Here is a 17642-nt window from a genome sequence, read left to right as displayed (position 1 = left end):
GCAGACATTTAAAATGCTCAGACACCCAAATGCTTCTTATCCCGGTCAAGACGATGGGCAAGAGCTAGAAAGGCACTCAGAAATCTTCCCACCCAACCTCCTTTGTGCACTGCTGAGGAAACAGAGGCCCAGAGAGAGAGGACGTCTGTGTCCCTGAGTCCCCAGAGCAGGCCCAGACAGGGCTCCGCACTGGCTCTGGCTACAGGTCTCAGCCCCGCCCTTTGGAATGAGCCCTGGAGAGCTGAGGAGTAAGGTAGGGGACAATTGATGAGCCAGACCAACAGGTGGAAGCAGGGAGGCCTGGGAGGCAGCTGTGAGAACGGGGCACTGGGGTCAAGGTCACATGCGAGTGTGGGCAGCTGGGGGGCCGAGACAGACACCAGTGCCTACCAGCAATTTCTTTTACGGTGGGGCCAGAAAACGGGTGTATGTTCTTTTACCAAATCAATAATGTTTTTACTTAAATAAAAATTAAAGGCAGTCTCGCTCTCTTAAAGTTTGAGCTTGAAAACAGGAAGATGGAAAGAACAGGCTGTAATGATTACTTAAAGCTGCTCCCTCATGCTTTTCAATGCCACGTGTGTCCCCTTGGATGGAGACACAGCTGGGCTGCATGGGCAGGCCCCCAGCTCTGGACACTGGCCTGCTGGACTTTATGCCTTAGAGACAGGGTGCCTCTGAGCACCTCCAAGGAGTCTCTGTCTCCTTGTGGGCAAACAGCAATTAGAACACAAAAATGAAATGCAGTAAGTGCAAACGCTCAGCAGGGTGCTGGGCAAACCAGAGGTGCTGAATAGGAGTTGGCTGGCTGGAAATAAATCTGAGTGTGACCAATGTCTTCCTACACACCCTCAGCCAGCGAGCCCTACCTGGCGCTCTCAGGCCTGTGATCGGCCTCCGTGGGCACCGGGGGCCGGCCCATGTCCAGGTGCTGCTCTAGCACCTGCTGCCGGAACTCCGACACCTGCGACTGCCGGTCCTCCTTCTCCTGCCGCAGCCGCCGCTGCCGCGCCAGCCACTTCTCCTCCTCGTTGGTGCGCTGGATGAGCAGGGCCGTGGCGGCGCTGCTGCCCGGCAGAGAGAAGATGCCGTGGTTGGAGAGAAGGCTGGGCATGGTGTGATGGGGAGCAGGCGCTGGGTGCAAAGGGTGCTGCACAGGCTTGGGCACCTGCAGGCTCGACTCCTTCAGCTTCTCTGCAGAGGAAGAAAGCCACATCTCAGCAGGACTGGCTCGCTCCTGTCTCCTCTCCTGCCCCTGGCTGCTCAGAGAGCCTGCCGCCCCACAGCCAGGACCAAGACAACCAGAGGGGCCTCACGGATGCGTTCCGAAAGCGTGCTTTGTCCCAAGGGAAATGTGGCCACCAGCAGGCACTGCTGGGACTGAGTCCAGGGCTGACCCACCGGCAGCGGAGGGCTGGGCAGGCACAGGCTGGCTCATAAGAGCAGGTTGTTACATTTTTAGGAACCAGGTGAGCCAGTTAGTAAGTAAACCCTTATTGGAAGTCAGATATGAGTACTTGTAATGAAACTAAATGTTAAAAACAAAGGCAAAAAGTATTCAAAGCTCATTACTTCCTAATCCTTTTGCTACATTTGATTATCATGCACACTCCTGAGGTGACCTATGTCTACTGTATCTGTGCTGTGTGTCACTGAGCATCTCTTCCCAACTCCGAGTCCCGTGGCCCCAGGTTTGTGGCTGGAACCAGCCATGGTGGGAACCTCTGCTGTGGAAGTCGGCGGGTACCACGGAATCAGGCCTTCCCCTCAGAGCACTGCCTGCCGGGCACCGGCCAGCACACCACTGCAGCCGGCCCAGCCCGGGGGGGGGGGGGGGGGGGGGGGGGGGGGGGGGGGGGCAAGGCCTGCCCTCTGTCTCACCCGCCCCGGGTACCTGCTCGGGTCGGGGTCAGCTGCTCCGAGGGCTTGGCTCGCTCCTCCGCAGCGTGGCCGCGCAGCCCGTGCAGCTCAGCCACGGGCAGGAAGGGTGGCTCCAGCGCCTTGGCAGCCAGCAGCTCCTTCTCACGGGCCCGCTGCTCCCGCTGGCGCTCCAGCTCCCGCTCGCGCTCCTTCTCCCGCTCACGCTCCAGCTCCTTCTCCCGCTCCCGCTCCTTCTCTCTTTCCCGCTCGCGCTCCTTCTCCCGCTCTCGGTCAGCTTCCCGCTCCCGCTCGCGCTCCCGCTCTCGCTCCCGCCGTAACTCTTCGTCCATCTGCAGCCTGTGAGGGGCAGAAAGGGAGGCTGAGCCCCACTGTGAAGGGGAGCCAGGGCGAGTCCACCAACAGGAACTCCCAGGAATGAGAAGCTGACGGCAGCCAAGCCCAGAGTCTTCACGGGAAACCCCAGCACTGTGACCTGAACCGAGGTGGGCGTTAGAACCTCGGGGTCAGTGAGACACGAGCTGTGTGTCTGTGTGCCTCCGAAGCCTCACTGAGGCTCACGCAGGAGGCGCTGGTCTCCAGCAGTCACCAACAGCATCAGCTGTCACTGTGCTGTTTACAGGCCAGCAGACCACGGACAGGAGTGGCCAAGGAGCCACCCAGCCACAAGTGGCAAAGCGAGGGCCCAGCCAGGATTTTCTCCATGGCCACGGGGGCCGGGAAAGCGCAGGATGCTGACCCGGGACATGACTCACCTCTCCGCGCTGAGGCTGGACATCCGCTCTGAGTGCAGCGCCGCCAGGGACGAGTGGGACAGCTCGGGAGGGTAGCGGACCCCGGAGAGGTGGAGATGCATGGCCGACGGGTGCAGCGGAGGCAGAGAGCCGGGCGTGGGGATGGGGTAGAAGGGGGTGGACCGCAGGGCGGACAGGCAGTAGGAGTCATCCATCCTGTGCCAAGAAGACAGGCCAGTGAACACCAAAGCCACAGAAAAAGGCAGGACCTGGTCCTGCAGCCTCCATGAAAGCTTGGCTGAGGTCACGTCCACGGCCAGCCCAAAGCGCCTCGAGGAGAGAAGCCCCAAGATGCCAACAGCCTGGGGCTCTGAGGCCTCGCCTGCCACTTCGAGGCTCAGCCAGGCCGGGGCCTTTGCAGGCCAGACTGGCGGCCACGTGAGCGTGGTCCGCAGCGTAACCGCAGCCCCGTCAGGCTCAGGTTCAGGTTCGGGGAGCTTCTGCACAGAGCAGTGGCTGCCGCGTTTGCGCCAGACGGCTGCACAGAAAGGAGTCCCTCTCTTCTACATAAAGCCGGTGCTCCGTGAACAGTTCGGGCAGCCGGGGGGCCAACGGCAGAGGGAGGAAGTGGGGAAATGACAGCTCAGACAAGGGGAATTCCTGCCAGGGCAAACCCCAAAGGCTAATCCGAGAGGGTAGGGGGAAGTCTGGCCCCCAGGACGTGAGAAACATATTCCTGGCCAGGTTCCATTTTGCCACGAGCAGACCAGTGCCTGAACACGAGGGCGTGTGGGGTAACAGCCTGGTGACTCAGTAGGGACGGTGTGGGGAGGGCTATTCTCGGACGACTCACCTGAAGGCCGGGTGGGGGAAGGGGTGCGGGGCCAGGTAACCAGGGTGATAGTAGGCTGCGGCAGTGGCAGGGTCCAGGCCGAGGGGAGGTAGGGAGGACATGCGGAGGTCCTCGGTGGTGTGGTAGGGCCGGAAGCTCCTCAGGTAGTCCTCGGTCACGGTGCTGGGGGGCACCACGTGGTGCACAGGCCGCTGCAGGCTGCGGGCAGGGGCGAGAGGCAGGTGAGCGGAGCGCTCGCTCCAGGCTGGGAAATGAGTCAGCCTCCCCACGCTCCCCCTGCCGCCACCTCCCTAGGAAGGACGAGTCTCTGGGGACAGGTTCCGGCTCTCACTAACGAGACGCCAGTGCTGGCAGGAGGCCCAGGGCGCAGGGGTGGGCAGCTGCTGCTCCTCGCCTGCCTGGCCCTCGCTGTCCTCACCAGCAGGCACGAGCCTCTACCTGCAGCCCAGAGGGACCCCTCACCCCTGGGACCAGGACCGGTGTTCAGGCACAACGGGAGAGCCAGCCACCCCCTTGGTGTGGAAACGGACTGGGTCCTGGCCCCTGAACCCACGTGCCCGCCCGAGCCCCCGGCCCGCAGACTCACTTGAGCGGTGGGAACCGGGAGTCCTGCACGACTGAGCTGGGGGAGATGCCGAAGGGATAGGGGGTGCTGAGCAGGTGGGAGGGGATGGCCGGGCCCCCTGCCTTCTCCTGGGGCAGCGGGGGCTCCACGATGAGGCGTTCTCGACCGCTGCTGCTGCCCCGAGAGCTGGTGTCCTGTGGGCGACAGACCGCAGTGGGTCAGGGTGGGGGCGGGGCGGGCCGCCAGCCAGGACGGGGTGGGCCACTCGTCCTCCAGCCTCACCGAAAATCCTCAGGTTTAGTGCGTGCTCCAGTACTGTCCCCTCCTTAGAGCTTTCTGCCCAGGCCTGCAGCACGTGTGGCGCTGGAGGCAGAACGGCGAGAAGGGAAACACGGGTCCCAGTGAGGAACGCACCTGGTCTGGAACCCACCTGGGGGCTGCGCCCTCCTTGGTGCGATGGGGAAGGACAGAGCCTCCCGTGAGGATTACTGGGGTCACCAAGACAAGTACCCAGTGTCCACGAGGGGACACGGCGGAGAGGAGGGACGCCCCACCCCACACAGCACGGACTTCCCACAGGCCCCCCGTTAGCTCTGAACCCAAACTTGAGGAGCTGGGTGACACTGGTCCCAGCACCCCTGCCCCCTCAGGAAGTGAGCTCTGCCCAGCAGCAGGCCCGCCACAACCACAGGGCCTCGCTCACTGGTCTCCAGGTGCGCACGGGCACCCCCCTGGGGCCACTGAGCCCGCTGAGCTGACAGCTGAAATCCACATCGCAGCCAGCCCCTGGGGAGGCCCTGGCACCAGCCGGAACAGGCAGCTGCAGGGCCCCGACTGGCCAGACCTGTCTGGGGACACCTTCACGCACACTGAGTGGGAGGCGGCTACAGGCTGCAGCCCCACCTGCCCCGGACTCCTGGATGGAGTGACCTGGGGCCTGGGAGGGGAGGGGAGCCCAGGGACCCAGAGCAGGGCTGGCCCAGGGCATGTGGGGAGAGCCAGAGACCCCTGCGAGGACCGAGGGCAGGCGAGCCACCCCAGCCACAGGGAGGGATGTTCTGCACACCCGCCCCCAGGAGTGGCCAGCCCCAAGAAATCACACCATGGGAAGGCTCTGGCTGCTCTCGTCACCTGTAGGGCTGAAAGGGTGCCGCGAAGCCGGCCCAGGGAGCAGCACTGAGAGCAGCCAGGGCTCTCCCCTGGGCTCGGAGGCACCGCCATCCCGCAGGGCGCCATCACTGCGACAGCCACCCTCGCCTCCGCTCCAGGCCTCCCCTGAGCTGTGGCCACGCACTCCTGAGCCATTTCCCAGGGAGGCCCTCCTTCCCTGAGCCGATCTACACCACGTCGGGTGCGACTGACGTTGGGTGTGACCGCTGCTGCTCAGACAGCAGCCGGGGCTTGGAGAGAGCAGGCGGGGCTCCCAGGGCAGAAGCCTGAGTCTGTCTGCTCCAAGACCACGGTGTGGAGTTCCCTGCGCCACAAAATGCCAAGCACCAGGAAAGGAGTGGGGTCACAACCCTCCGAACATCTTGCGGAGACGCGGCCGAGGAGCACATCTAGGAATGACCATGAGACACCTGGTGGCACACCTGGGCCCGAGGGCCTGACCCCTGAGGGGGCGCCTGGCTCCTTGCCCCTCCAGCCTCGCTCGGCCCTCCCCACTCCGCCCACTGTCTTCTCCAGAGCCGGGAGGCGGGGGCGACAGAGCCCGGTGACCTGACTCCCCGTGTGGGTGGGAGGGGCGGATCACGGCCGCCTCGGACGGGGCACCGCGGGGCAGGCCTCTGAAGGGGCAGCCGAGGCGCACAGAGAAGGCCCCAAGGCCCCGTCCACCCGTCAGCTCCAGTCGCCCAACTGGCCCCGGCCAGGCAGCCGCCGCGCCGCCGCAGTCCTCCCGGAGACACATCAGCGGTAATTAATCGAAGGAGACAGGCCGCTGACTGGAATTTCTAATGAGCAGCAACATCTGTTCCCTTCCCGTGTGCTGGCAGGGCCCCCCTCACCGAGAGGTCCTCGCGGGTTCACGAACTCCGATTTGCCTTTCCCAGAAGGGGCGCTCAGCCGGCGGGCGTCAAGGACGGGACCCACACAGGCCCCAGCACCCTGGGTCAGAGTTGGGAGCCCAGGACTCCTGCCTCCCGTTTCCCAGAGCCTTCTACACAGGGGCTCGGTGTCCCCCAGCTGCCCTCGTGCGCAGTAGGGGGGCTCCCGGCTCACCTAGGGACACAGCTCCTCCCTTACGCACCTGTCCTGTGCCTCAGCTTCCAGCTGCAGCCCGGCTCGGAGTGTCAAGGACGACGCCCTGGTGCAGCCGGGAGGCGGGTGAGAAACAGGGGAGCAGGGGGAGGGGGTTCACATACAGCAGTGCAGCAGGGGGCCTGGAGTCGTCCCCGTGCCCATGCTCCCACCCCCTATACCGCCGGCTGAGGGGCTGCCTCCAGGAGCGGGGGGCTTGCAGGTTCTCCCGCACACCCTCACCCTGCCGGGCATGGGCCGGCCAGCCCGAGTGCGAGGCAACGTCTGTCTCCAGGAGGTGCCCAGCCGACACCAACCAGCTCCAGGGGCCCAGGCCTCACTGGGGCCACCGTGAAGTAGAGCCCCCTTCTCTCCTCGAGGGGACAAAATCCTGTTGAAGGGCAGCTGGGCCAGATGGCACCTTGTCCCAGCCTGGCTGAGACAAGCAAGGAGTAGGAGAGGCCGGAGGTGGAGGGGGAGGCGGCAGGCAGGGGTTTCAGTGGGCCAGACCCACGTGCTTTCGTCTGGCTGGCGCCCTGCTAAGCTTGTGACAGGCACCTGGGAATGAGGTCAGCCCAGCTTGGAGGGCGCACTCTGGCTGCCCAGGGTGGGAGGGGACCAGGCAGCAGACCCCGACCCGGGCCAGGCCCCAGAGGTGTGGCCAGCCACCCCAAGGCAGCCCAAGAGCACCGGCGGGGGCCCCCACGGCTGTCCCCAGCAGCCAGGCGCGCACCGAGGAGCATCTGCGGGCAGCCTTTTATTCCCGCACCGCGGCTGCACGGCTGCGGGCGCAGCTGTGGCGATGAAAGGAAGACGAACGAGGGGGAGGCGGGGAGGGAGGAAAATCCTTCATTCTCTGGTGATTAGAGAGGTTTCCAGTCAGACAGACAGGACATGCCCTGTTAGCTTTAAAATAGACTATTTTTCATTTCATCTGTCTTTTCCAAGCTGCGACTACCTGGGAAATCTCGGTGACCCTGGAGAAGGGGCCCTGAAGGCCCCCCCCACCCCCCCAACCACGCAGGAGGGCCCCCCCCCAATTCCTGGGCTAGCACTTCAGGAAGTGACTCCCCTCTGCTGCCCTCACGCCTCTCCCTGAGCTCCCCTCCCCAGGAGGATTAAATTCTCCACTGAGCCTTTGTGCTGAGCTGATGAGCCATACATCAACCGCTAATCCCGCTCCCCTCCTCCCGCCCCCCATGGTGGCATCAGTGTTCATTCACCACCAATGGCTGGAGCAGATCTGTGGCCCAGCCCTCTCTCGGGGTGAGTAGGGGCTAGTCAGTGTTTCTGAGGGAGGAGGCCTGTTTATAAGGCATCCTGGGTCCTGGAGGGTAGGGAAGCAGCAGCCCCTGCATGGTGGGAGCAAAGAGGATGTTTTGGACTGAGGCAGCCACCACCAGCCAGGGGCACAGCAGGACTCAGAAACCGCTGGGACCGAGTGAGTCAGGGGAGAGCCAAGGAGGCGCAGCTGTTTGAGCCAGGTGGCTAGGCCCGGAGGTCAAGGCTGACTGCCAGGTGGCTGACAATGAGGGGCAACGGTCCCCTCTGGAGGCAGGAGACTCGGGGAACGGACCCTTGTCCTCCCTCAAACCAGGACTGGGGGCAGCTCCAGCTGCTCCAAACCCCTCTGGCCGGAGTCCGCCTGCTGGGCCCTGTCCTGCCCCTCCCTTCTCCCAGCCGTACCCTGGGCAGAGCAGATGGTGCCCAGGCAGCAGCTTCTGGGAAAGCACAAGGGGGAGCTGGGCTGAGTGACAGTCTAGGAGGGCTTGTCACCTCCAACGTGGGGGTCAAGTCAGGGCCACACCCAGGCCACCACAGCTGCTTCCAGGGATCCCCACCAGAATCCAAGGTGCACCGGGGACCGTCACCCTAGGTTAGGACCTGCCTGATGGACGCCACCCCCAAAGGCAGAACCCAGACAGACCTGAGTGGTCAAGCTGATGCCAACCCCCACCCCAGCAGGGCAGAGCTGAGACAGGGCGATGTGGGGGCTCCCCCCGCCCCCCGCTTTCCTGGTGGTTTAATTAGTATTTCCAAGTGGTGCTATCCCTCAGGGAACTTGGCAGAAAAATCCAAGAGAGAAGAACAGCGACAGTGTCTTAATTAGGAGGGGTCCTCTGGGCCGGGAGTACCAGGTGTGGGGGGAGCCCTGGGCCGGCGCGGAGGGCGGCTCCCAGGGCTCCCCGCTGCTTCTGCACAGGCAGGGCACTGGCGGCTGCCACACACAGGGCCCCCTCAGCAGGTGTCAACAGGAAAGAAGCACAGAAACATGGCACATGAAAAAGAGGGCTGGCTTTTGCCTCTTTCAATTCCTCATCTCAGCAATAGGCAATAACAGCAGCTACCATTTATATTAAGTGCTTGTGACGTGCACATACCACTTGGAGCCCTTTCTGTGGGGTTCTGGGCTGAACCATATCCATACGTCCCCCTGATTCACATCCAAGCCCCAGCCCCCAGGACCTCAGACCGTGACTTTGTTTGGAGACAGGGCCTTTACAGAGGTGCCTAGTGGAGCCGCGAGGGTGGGCCCTGACCCAGTGTGACCGGTGTCCGTATCAGCGGCGGCGGGGACACAGGTGCAGAGGGGAGACCACGTGAGGGCACAGGGAGGAGGAGACAGCCGTCTGTGGGCCTCAGAGAGGGGCCTGAGGGGAACTGGACCGCTGGCACCCGGACCTCAGGCCGCCGGCCTCCAGAGCCACGAGGAGACGTACCGGGTGAGCGCGGCCTGCAGTGCTCGCCAGGCCCACGGAGGCACTTACTGTGCACGGACCTCCCAGTAGGTGCTGCTGTCCCCTCACTTTGCAGAGAAGACAAAGGCTCAGAAGAGCACAAGTTTGGGCAGGAGGAATTTGAACCCCAAATCCAGTCCTCCCCCCTACGGAAGGCCACCCTGCCCGCATCTGTGACTTGTGGCCACATCTAGCTCCACCAAGCGCCCCGGGCACTCACCTGCCGGCTCTCGCTCCTCCAGACGCCATTGACAGTCTTGGTAGGGGCGATGGTCACCACAGGGGGCGTGCTGGGGACACTGTGGCCCCCCGGGGGGACAATGATGGGGCCCATGGGCACCCGCTTAGGTGTGCTGGCGGGGGAGCTGTGGTTGGTGGCTGGAGAGGACACGGGGGATGACTCGCTGCTCAGTGAAGACCCTGCAAGAGAAGGACACAGAGACTCAGCCGCGGACTCAGACAGCTCGGTGCCTGACCCCAGCTCGAGGCCCCCCACAGGCAGATGCAGATGCAGACACAGACCCAGACCTCTCCTGAGAGCTGCAAGCAGCACCAGGGCCAGGCAGGCAGCCCTCGGGCTACATCACAGCACAGCAGAGTCCACCAGTGGTGCCAGGCACCAGGCAGGTAAGGGCACGTCCTTGCCCACCGCCGGCCCTGTGCGTCCAGGCCGCCCGATGGCACGGCCACAGGGGGACCCCGGGCCTGGGTGGCTGCGTGCTCTGCTGGCTGGAGCAGGGGCGGGAGGGGTGGTCAGAGCTGGCATGTGAACGCTTCTCGTCCGGACTTGGGGTGCCAGCCTTGGTGGCTGCTGCTGACAGTCCCAAGTAGGGGCCAGGAGACGCCCTGTCTCACTCCTGGACTCAATAGGCAACCGCCGACCCCTCTGGGAGGACGGTCGGGCACCCCATGTCCGGTGGAGCCGCAGTGAGGGCTGCTCAGCCCTGGCAGGTGGGGGAGCAGGCACCAACAGCCTCCCCTTCTGGAAGGAGGACTCCATCAGCTTCCAGGCACCCTCCCCAAATTTTGCTCAGAGCTTGCGTCTGTCCCGGGGACACTTGTCTCCACCAAGTGGCCACTGTCATATGGCTGAATAAAACCCTGGCCTCAGGGGGGCTCCGAGACAACCTCAGCGGTGGGGCGGCGCTGAGATGAAGGACCCGCCACCGCGCGCCTCCTTCTTTCTGACCTGGAGCCCGGCCAGCCGAGCGCAGCCTTGGCGGCACGAGCAGGAGGCAGAGTGACCTGATGTGGAGCCCCCCACCCCACCGCCCCGAGAGGGGCAGAGCTCTGCCCTGAGCAAGGTGCTTCCGGCTGGCCTCCCCTCCGTGGCTCTCCCGGTGCGTGCCGGGGCAGCCCCGCCCCCACCTGACCCGCAGGCTGGGCCCCAAGAGCTGGGCAGTGGCGCCTTCTGCTCAGCAACGCCAAGAACGAGGCCGGGGCCCCTCACCCCCAGCTCCTACCTCCCAGCTCAGTGCCCAGTGCCCAGCCAGGTGGGCAGTGAGGAATCGCATAGGGGGAGGGGAGCTGTCCTGGTTTTCCAAACGGACCAGCCGACCGTCCTAGAATTCTGCGACCCCCCAGTGGGTCGGGCAAACCCCTGGAACTGAGCACTGGGGTCTAGATCCCAGCCTCCAGGTCAGGCGCCATCACCCTGGAGGACAGCCCACAGAGGACGACGTGACTGGCCTGCCTTCCCGGGGGGGACGCCTCCAAGTTCCAGAACAGACGGGCCGCCCACGTCGGTGAGGCCCGCCAGGAAGTCAGCTGCAGAACCACAGGGGGAGCGGTGCTGGCTGGCACTGACCCAGCAGCGCCGGGGGCGCGGTGGGCTGTCGTGCACTCCAACAAGCTGATGGAGGGAAACCCTGATGGGGAGCTGGGGCACCCAGGCCACCCCCACCCCCCCACCAGGTCTGTGCAGCTCTGCCATCTGCCCAGGGCCTGGCCTGGCGCCCTTGCTCCTGGGTTTGTACCCAGCACAACAGGGCTGGCGTCCACCGAAGTCACCGTCCGGGGCCCCAGTAGCCACGGACCTGAAACTACCTCGAGGCACACAGGCAGCTAGACGGACAGAGCCTGCGTGGTCTCAGGATGGCACGAGGCGGGGCGAGAGGCAGCAGAGCCTCAGGCGTGTGGAGAGCCACACCACCCCCGAGTGGAGAAAGCCGAAAATGCAGGCACGGAGGCAGAATCCAGGCAGTTGTGCCTGCTGGGGGCACCCGTGGGGGGTGGGGGCCTCGCTCTGCTTCCAGATCTGGGGGTTCACTCTGCAAACCCATCCCGCTGGGTGCTTATGGTCCGTGCACTTTTCTGGAGGAACTCAGATTCTGATAAAAAGCCCATTTTAAATATTTGGGGGGAAAAATACGCAGGGATCTTTCTCTTTCAAAAAGGAATTGCCGTGAAATTGCTGCCGATCTCCCTCTGGTTTGTGGTGTCTTTACTGAGATGCGGTGCCCACACCACAGACCGCGCCCATCGTCCGAGACTCAGCAGAGTTCAGTACGTTCACACCTGCAACCACCACCAGTCAGTTCAGAACGTGCTCTACGCCCCAGAAAGAAGCCCCACACCCACTAGCACCCCCAGCCCCTGGCGATCAGCAGTCTGCTTTCTGTCTCCACGGATTTACCTATTCCGGGCACTCCGTGTCAGTGGAACCACACGGTGCGCAGCCTTTTGTGGCTGGCTGCTTTCGCTCAGCGTGATGTGTTTATGGCGCGTGCACGTCGTGGCGCACATCAGACTGCATTTCTCGCACGGCTGAGTGACACTCCACTGCAGAAAGGGACCACCCAGCTTGCCCATCGTCACTGACGGGCGGTTGGGTGTGTCACCTCGTGGCTGCTGTGAGTGGTGGTGATGCAGCCACCGCTCATAAAGCTCACGTCACTCAGCCTCGAATGCTTGGCTGACTGAAAGGACCTACTGTGTGCCCAGGTTGCACGCTGCATGGCCCTGTCTAAACTGCCTGTGAGTGGAGGGAGGGTGGATATTCACGGTCTGGAGCCAAAAAACTAAAGAACTAAAGCACAGATACCCAGGGCCCCTATTCTTCAAGGCAGAGGCTGCAGCTGCCAGGGGCCAGGTTGGGGTCAAAGGCCAGGTGGGCTCTGGTCCTCTAGGACTCGGGGAGGATGAGAGTAGACACCTTTGGCCCCATCCTGCACCGACTTCCAGGCCTTGGGGACAGGAGCACCTGACAGCCCCGCTCTCCCTCCCCCCACACCACCCCCGTCTCTAGTCTCTACGTCAGCCTCCTTTCTAAGAATGAGGGAGCTCAGGGTGGGGCTGGGAGGGGGGGACCACCTGGGAGGCCATCCACAATTAACTCCTAATCCTGCGGAGCCGGGCCGCCAGCCGCCAGCCAGAGCGCCCCATCGATCCCTGACCACGCACCCGCCAATTAGCGACCCTCGTTCGGAGGTGGCGGCTGCGGCTGCGGCGCCGGCCGGGCCGTGCTCACTGTCATTAACTGGAGGCATGCAGGCTGGAGATGACAGGAGGCAGAGTGCTCAGTGTCACCTCTGTTGTCTGACCTCGGGGATTAGCGCCCGTGGCCACCTGGGCACACGTAATTAACAGCTGAGACCCCAAAGCTGGCGTGGGGGAGGGGGCGTGAGGCCTGAAAACAGAAACTACAATCCTGCAGCAGCCCCAGCAGCTCGGGTCTGTGCACTTAACCAGCCCCGTCAACGAAGACTGAGCACCGGCCTCACGCCCGGAACAGAGAGGGCTGGGTCATGACAGGACCCCCACGCCCCCCTCGCCCGGGAGGGACGCTGCGGAGTGCGCAGGGCCTGACCCTGAGCTGAGCGGGGCTGCTCGGCTCAGAGGGGTGACAGAGGGAGGACACAGCAGAACGTGTGACCATCTGAAGCACTGCTCTGAAAAGGGACCCTCGCTCGGGCCATCATCCTGAGAGCCACGCGGGGCTGGCGGGGCAGCACGTCACAGCTCTGCTGGGTGCCAGCAGGAGGCAGCTCCGGCGGAGCTCTGCCCCGGTGCGGGTGGCAGCCTGAGCCCGGCGCCGGGCGGTGAGCAGGAGGACCCTCTGCTCCACTTGCCGGCCCCCACCCCGCTCTCCCTTCTTCGGCCGTGGTTGGGCCCCAGGCCATCCTGAACTGGTGTCTGGGGCAACCTTACACAGTGAGAATTCTGTCAGGCTGTCACAGCCCGGGGGCCCCAGGACTCTGGCTGGTGTCTGAGTGAACCCTAGGCCTGGTGTGCACAGCGGTCCCGCTGGGAGACACAGCCTCCCGCAAGCCCTGCATCTCTCCGGGCTGCTCCTCTGCTGCCCCCATTTCCAACCAGGGCTCGGGAATCCGGGCCTGGCAGACGCACGCCACCTGGATGTGGACAGGGGCCTGGCTGCTGAGTCCTGCCCCCTTTGCACACGAGGCCCGGGGCAGCTGCAGCACCCGCAGGAAGCCTCCCAGCTCGACTGCCCCAGTTTTGGTCCTGCCTCCTCTCCCTGAAAGGTCCCCAAGGGAACGGGGCCAGTGGACCCTGAAATAAAAACCCAACCTGTGCCTGGTGGGAACGGAAGCCCATGGGGCAGGGAGACGGAGGTCCCCTCGAAGGCACACGGTGGAGCAAACGAGCTGGGAGACCTTCTGGACTCACAGCAGGCCCAGCCCAGCGGGGACGGCCGGGCACGGGGCACAAGCACAGCCGCCCCGGGCCCGGCTGAAGTCCAGGAAGAACCTGCTGGAAGACTTCAGGGCCTCTCCCTCCTGCCGGCCAGCAGGAGCTTCTCCACAGGGTGGAGGTCGGGGACAGAGTCCCTGCCCCACTCCACGGCCACCAGCACGCTCCTGGCCTGACTTACTGTCCTGTGACTGCCACCAAACCCAACCCAGCAAGGGCGAGAAGCAGGTCTTCATTACCAAGTGCATTTCCAGGGACGGACGACTAGTTGATGAAGACGGAGAAGGGCAGCAGGCCCCCGACTGAGGGGCAGTGTCGCTGTGCTAGGGTGCACAAGCATCCAAAAGGGGTGCACTGCAGGGGGAGGTGGGGGCGAGGAAGAGGACAGGGGAGGCCTGGCGCTCTGAATAGCCAGGGCTGGGTACTGCCCACCGGCCCACGGCTCTGGTCACTTCCACCCCGCCCAACCCACCTTCCCTCTGTCCTGCCCAGGGCTCCGCCCCCAGGCACGTGTGCCTGTCTCCCCCCGGAATCCCAGCCTGGCGGACGGAAGAGAAGGGAGAGGCTCGAAGGGCGCCCCCGGGGGGAGCTCACACCTGCACAGAGACAGATGGGGCTACAGACACCCACAAGGAGACGCCGCCTCGCCAAGCCCGCCAGCCGCACGGCTGACACACACACACACACACACAGCAAGAGCGCCAGGCGGCTTCTCTCCTCCCTCCGTGTGTTTTGTCGCTGTCTTTGACGGAGGCAGATTTCAGGCGGCAGCAGAACAGGAGAGTCCCGCCCTCGCCCAGGACGTTTCGTGGGGGGTGCGCTGGCAGGCAGGGTCACACCTCCAAACTGAAACAGCGGGAGGGACGCTCCCCAGCCTCCCTAGGATGCAGGGATGGGACCTCGGTAACCAGACCCGCCTGCAAAGCCAGTGACAAGACGAGGCAGGCAGCCAACAGACGCTGGGGAAGGAAGCTGGCTGGGGACCTGGTGTTCAGGGCTCTGGACCTGAACGAGGGCTAGAAATTCAAGTCCAGCTGCCACCACTGCCACCCTCGTCATCCTCCTTGTGTCAGATCCAAATAAAACCAGGGAGCTTGGTTGTTCCACAGGCGACAAAAATGGTCCTGGGCTCTGCACAGATGCCAGCTTGGCGAGGCTGTGAGGCCGTCCCACAGGGCGCAGGAGGGCACCGTCATGTGCCCAGCACCCTCTGCTGGGAGGACCGGACATGGGCCTTGAACGGGCCAACAAGGCTTCAGAGCCCACCCTCACTCCCCCCCACCTCGTCCAGCCCCCAGGCCACAGCTGCCCGAGGAGGCCGAACTGGCCTGCACAGCCGAGCCCCTGGCCCACCCACGGGTAGAGGAAACACGTGGTGTGGTTGTCGGCCTCTGGGAGAGGCAGGCGGCGCATGCAGGGACGGGAGCAGATCAGAGTTAGGATGGGTCCGATGTGCCCCCCGCAGTGGGGGTGGCAGGGCCCTGGGAATCCCGAGCATGTCCCCTGTCCCCCTCCCCGGCAGCGAGGACACGGCAGGCTCTCAGCTCTGCAGCCCCGCCCCCAGCAGACGGCCACTGCGGCCCCACGGGAGGCGCCTGCTGTGGCGCGGAGGCGAGCAGATTGCCACACAGCTTGTGAGAGCCGCCGCCTGGCAGCAGCCCCTGCCCTGTCACGCTCGGGGACGGCGGGGACACGGGCTACCAGACCTGCCCTCTGTGGGGGGCAGATGGGCAGGGTCAGGCTAAGGAGGCTCCCGGGGCGAGGCGAGCGGCTGTCAGACCCCAGCAGGGCCAGGCCGGCATGAGCACGAATGAGGCCGTCTCACACCCCCGCTCAGCCACTCAGCCGGCACCTGCAAGCCCACGGGGTGACCTGGGGATACCCGGCGTGCCCTGCCAGGCCTGGAGGGGACTGGGAGGCTCAGAGGGGTCACGACCTGTGACAGCAGGTCTTGGGACTCCTCAGCTGAGACTCATTCCCTAGTTGCGGGGGGGGGGGGGGGGGGGGAAGTGTCTGTCCAGAAGAGGTGCTGGTGGCGGGACTGGTGGGGAGGGAAGGCCAGGCCAGGGCTGGAGCTGGCCCAGCAGCTTCCAAGGCAGAGGAAAGGTGGCGTAGCCCGGGGGGACACCATTTTGGTGACCGGGGTAATGAGGGACTGGATCCACCAGCTGATGACAGATGCCAGGGGCGCAGCTCATGTGACACCTCGGTTCAAGATGGAGCCCCCTGGCCTGTCACTCAGAGGGTCTCCTAGGTGCACTGAGGTCAGACCCAGACGTGTGGCCCAAGACTCTGTGTGGCGTGGGCCTGGTCACTCCCTTTCTTCCAAGGAGTAAACACAGGGACCTGGTGACAAAGAGAGGCCACTCTGGGCCTGGACGTGCCCCCCACGGTAGGCACGGGCGGCCGTCCTACAGCCCAGACGGCCCCGCTCCAGTTCGGCCACCCCGAGGTCTGGCACGCAGCTGCAGTGCCCTCGAGTGCCCCACTCAGGAGGTACTTGCCTTCCCAGGCCGCCCCCGTCCCTGTGAGGGCCCCTCAAGCCCCTGGCTGGGCTGCTTGGGATGGGAGGCGGCGGGGCAGAGCAGATGGTGGTGGTGTTTGTGGTGGGTGGGGGAGGGGTGGCGGTAGTCAGGGCAGAGGGGACGTGACGGCCTCAGTGGCCCTCAGTCAGGGCACACAGCTGCAACGCCTGGAGCTAGCATGTTCTCCCGCAAGCAGCCAAATCTACCAGGCCCAGGTGCTACCCCCACCCTGAGGGGAGACAGAAGCTCAGAGGGAAGGCGTGGCCAGGGTCACAACCAGAACGTGAACCAGAACCCCTAGTGCTCAACTGATTAGCCTTTCCTAGGTGGGTGGAGGGTCACCTCCCCCAGGGGCAACCAGCCTCCAGGGGCTGGACGCCAGGCTGCACTGGCCACAGGGGACTGAGCAGGCCGGTTTCGCAGCAGTGGAAGGAATGTGCACTCGGAGCCTCGGGAAGGAGAAATCCCCACCGAGGGCTGACACCTCCCTCCACAGCCTCTCTCCCAGGGGAGGGGCGGGGGGGTGGCGGGGAGACGCAGGGCCCAGCAGTTACTGCCTCTGAACTGGATTTTTAAACGGCACCCTCGGGACATGACGTGAGGAGAGAATTAGCTCGGGAAGCAGAGGGAAGGCTCAGTGTTCCTGGCTCAAAATAAGACGCCACTCCCACAGCAAGGGAGCAGGGGAGGGGGGGAGGGGTGCAGGGGTGCAGTGGAGAGGGTCCACGGTGACCCAGATGCACCCTAGGCAAGGACAGGCGCTCACTCCGGCAGCCAGTGGCTGACGAAGCCTCAGTTGGCGCAGCTCTCCCAGGGGTCTGTGGGGGTGGGGCAAAGGGGCAAAAGGGGCAGAAGAACGGGCAGAAGGGCGAGGGGCCTGCAGCCTCCCTCTCCCAGCGCCTCCCAGGGCAGGTCTGGAAGCTGCGCTGGCTCCAGGCGGCAGCTCTGCCCATGAGGAGGGGGCTGCTGGGAGCTGGTCCTGGGCCACCTCAGGCCCTTCACCCAGTCGTTGGTGGGGGAGGGGGGCCCTTCTGAGAGAGGAGGCCTGGCCCTGGTGGGGGAACCGCAGGCTACAGTGTCCGGGAGCTGCCAACCTTCCCCTCCGGGGCTTCTGACATGGGGCCTGGTGCTCAGGGTTGCCCGCCAGCAAAGCGGGCAGAGAACAGAGGCCAGGGCCGCGCACAGCACGTGCTCACTGAACTGTCACTACCATGACTGGGGAGGGGAGTGCCCCTGGGGCGGGCACCCCCTGAGGCCCGGGAGTGGGGGTCCAGCGCCGTCTGGCCGCACGGCTGTCGAGGCCCCAGCAGGAATGGAGCCCTGAGGTGCTGCGCTGCGCCCCAGAGGGGCCCGGCCACGCCAGGCTGAGCACGGGAAGGCAGCCACAGATGCTGCGCGGCTCCACAGAGGGAAACCCTCCAGCACAGCACGCGAGCGGGGGGCCGGGGCCGGGACATG

The 17642-nt window shown here is 64.7% G+C and overlaps 1 protein-coding gene across 9 annotated transcripts in view; it reads right to left on the bottom strand.

Moving 5' to 3' along the window:
* The window catches only part of GSE1 (Gse1 coiled-coil protein), a 410683-nt gene that overhangs the window by 15002 nt on the left and 378039 nt on the right, over positions 1-17642 (bottom strand). For all 9 annotated transcript variants that reach the window (XM_028501757.2, XM_028501756.2, XM_036012299.1 and 6 more), the window contains 6 exons: positions 9227-9426; positions 4052-4224; positions 3466-3663; positions 2634-2828; positions 1895-2217; positions 870-1194 (listed from right to left, as the gene is read on the bottom strand). In XM_028501757.2, the coding sequence (XP_028357558.2) occupies positions 870-1194; positions 1895-2217; positions 2634-2828; positions 3466-3663; positions 4052-4224; positions 9227-9426 (1414 nt within the window). The remainder of the gene's footprint in view (positions 1-869; positions 1195-1894; positions 2218-2633; positions 2829-3465; positions 3664-4051; positions 4225-9226; positions 9427-17642) is intronic.

This window comes from Phyllostomus discolor, chromosome 12 (genome assembly GCF_004126475.2).
Source record: "Phyllostomus discolor isolate MPI-MPIP mPhyDis1 chromosome 12, mPhyDis1.pri.v3, whole genome shotgun sequence".
NCBI lineage: Eukaryota > Metazoa > Chordata > Mammalia > Chiroptera > Phyllostomidae > Phyllostomus > Phyllostomus discolor.
The sequence above is the reverse complement of the archived record's forward strand: the minus strand, read 5'-3'. Positions and strand labels throughout refer to the sequence as shown.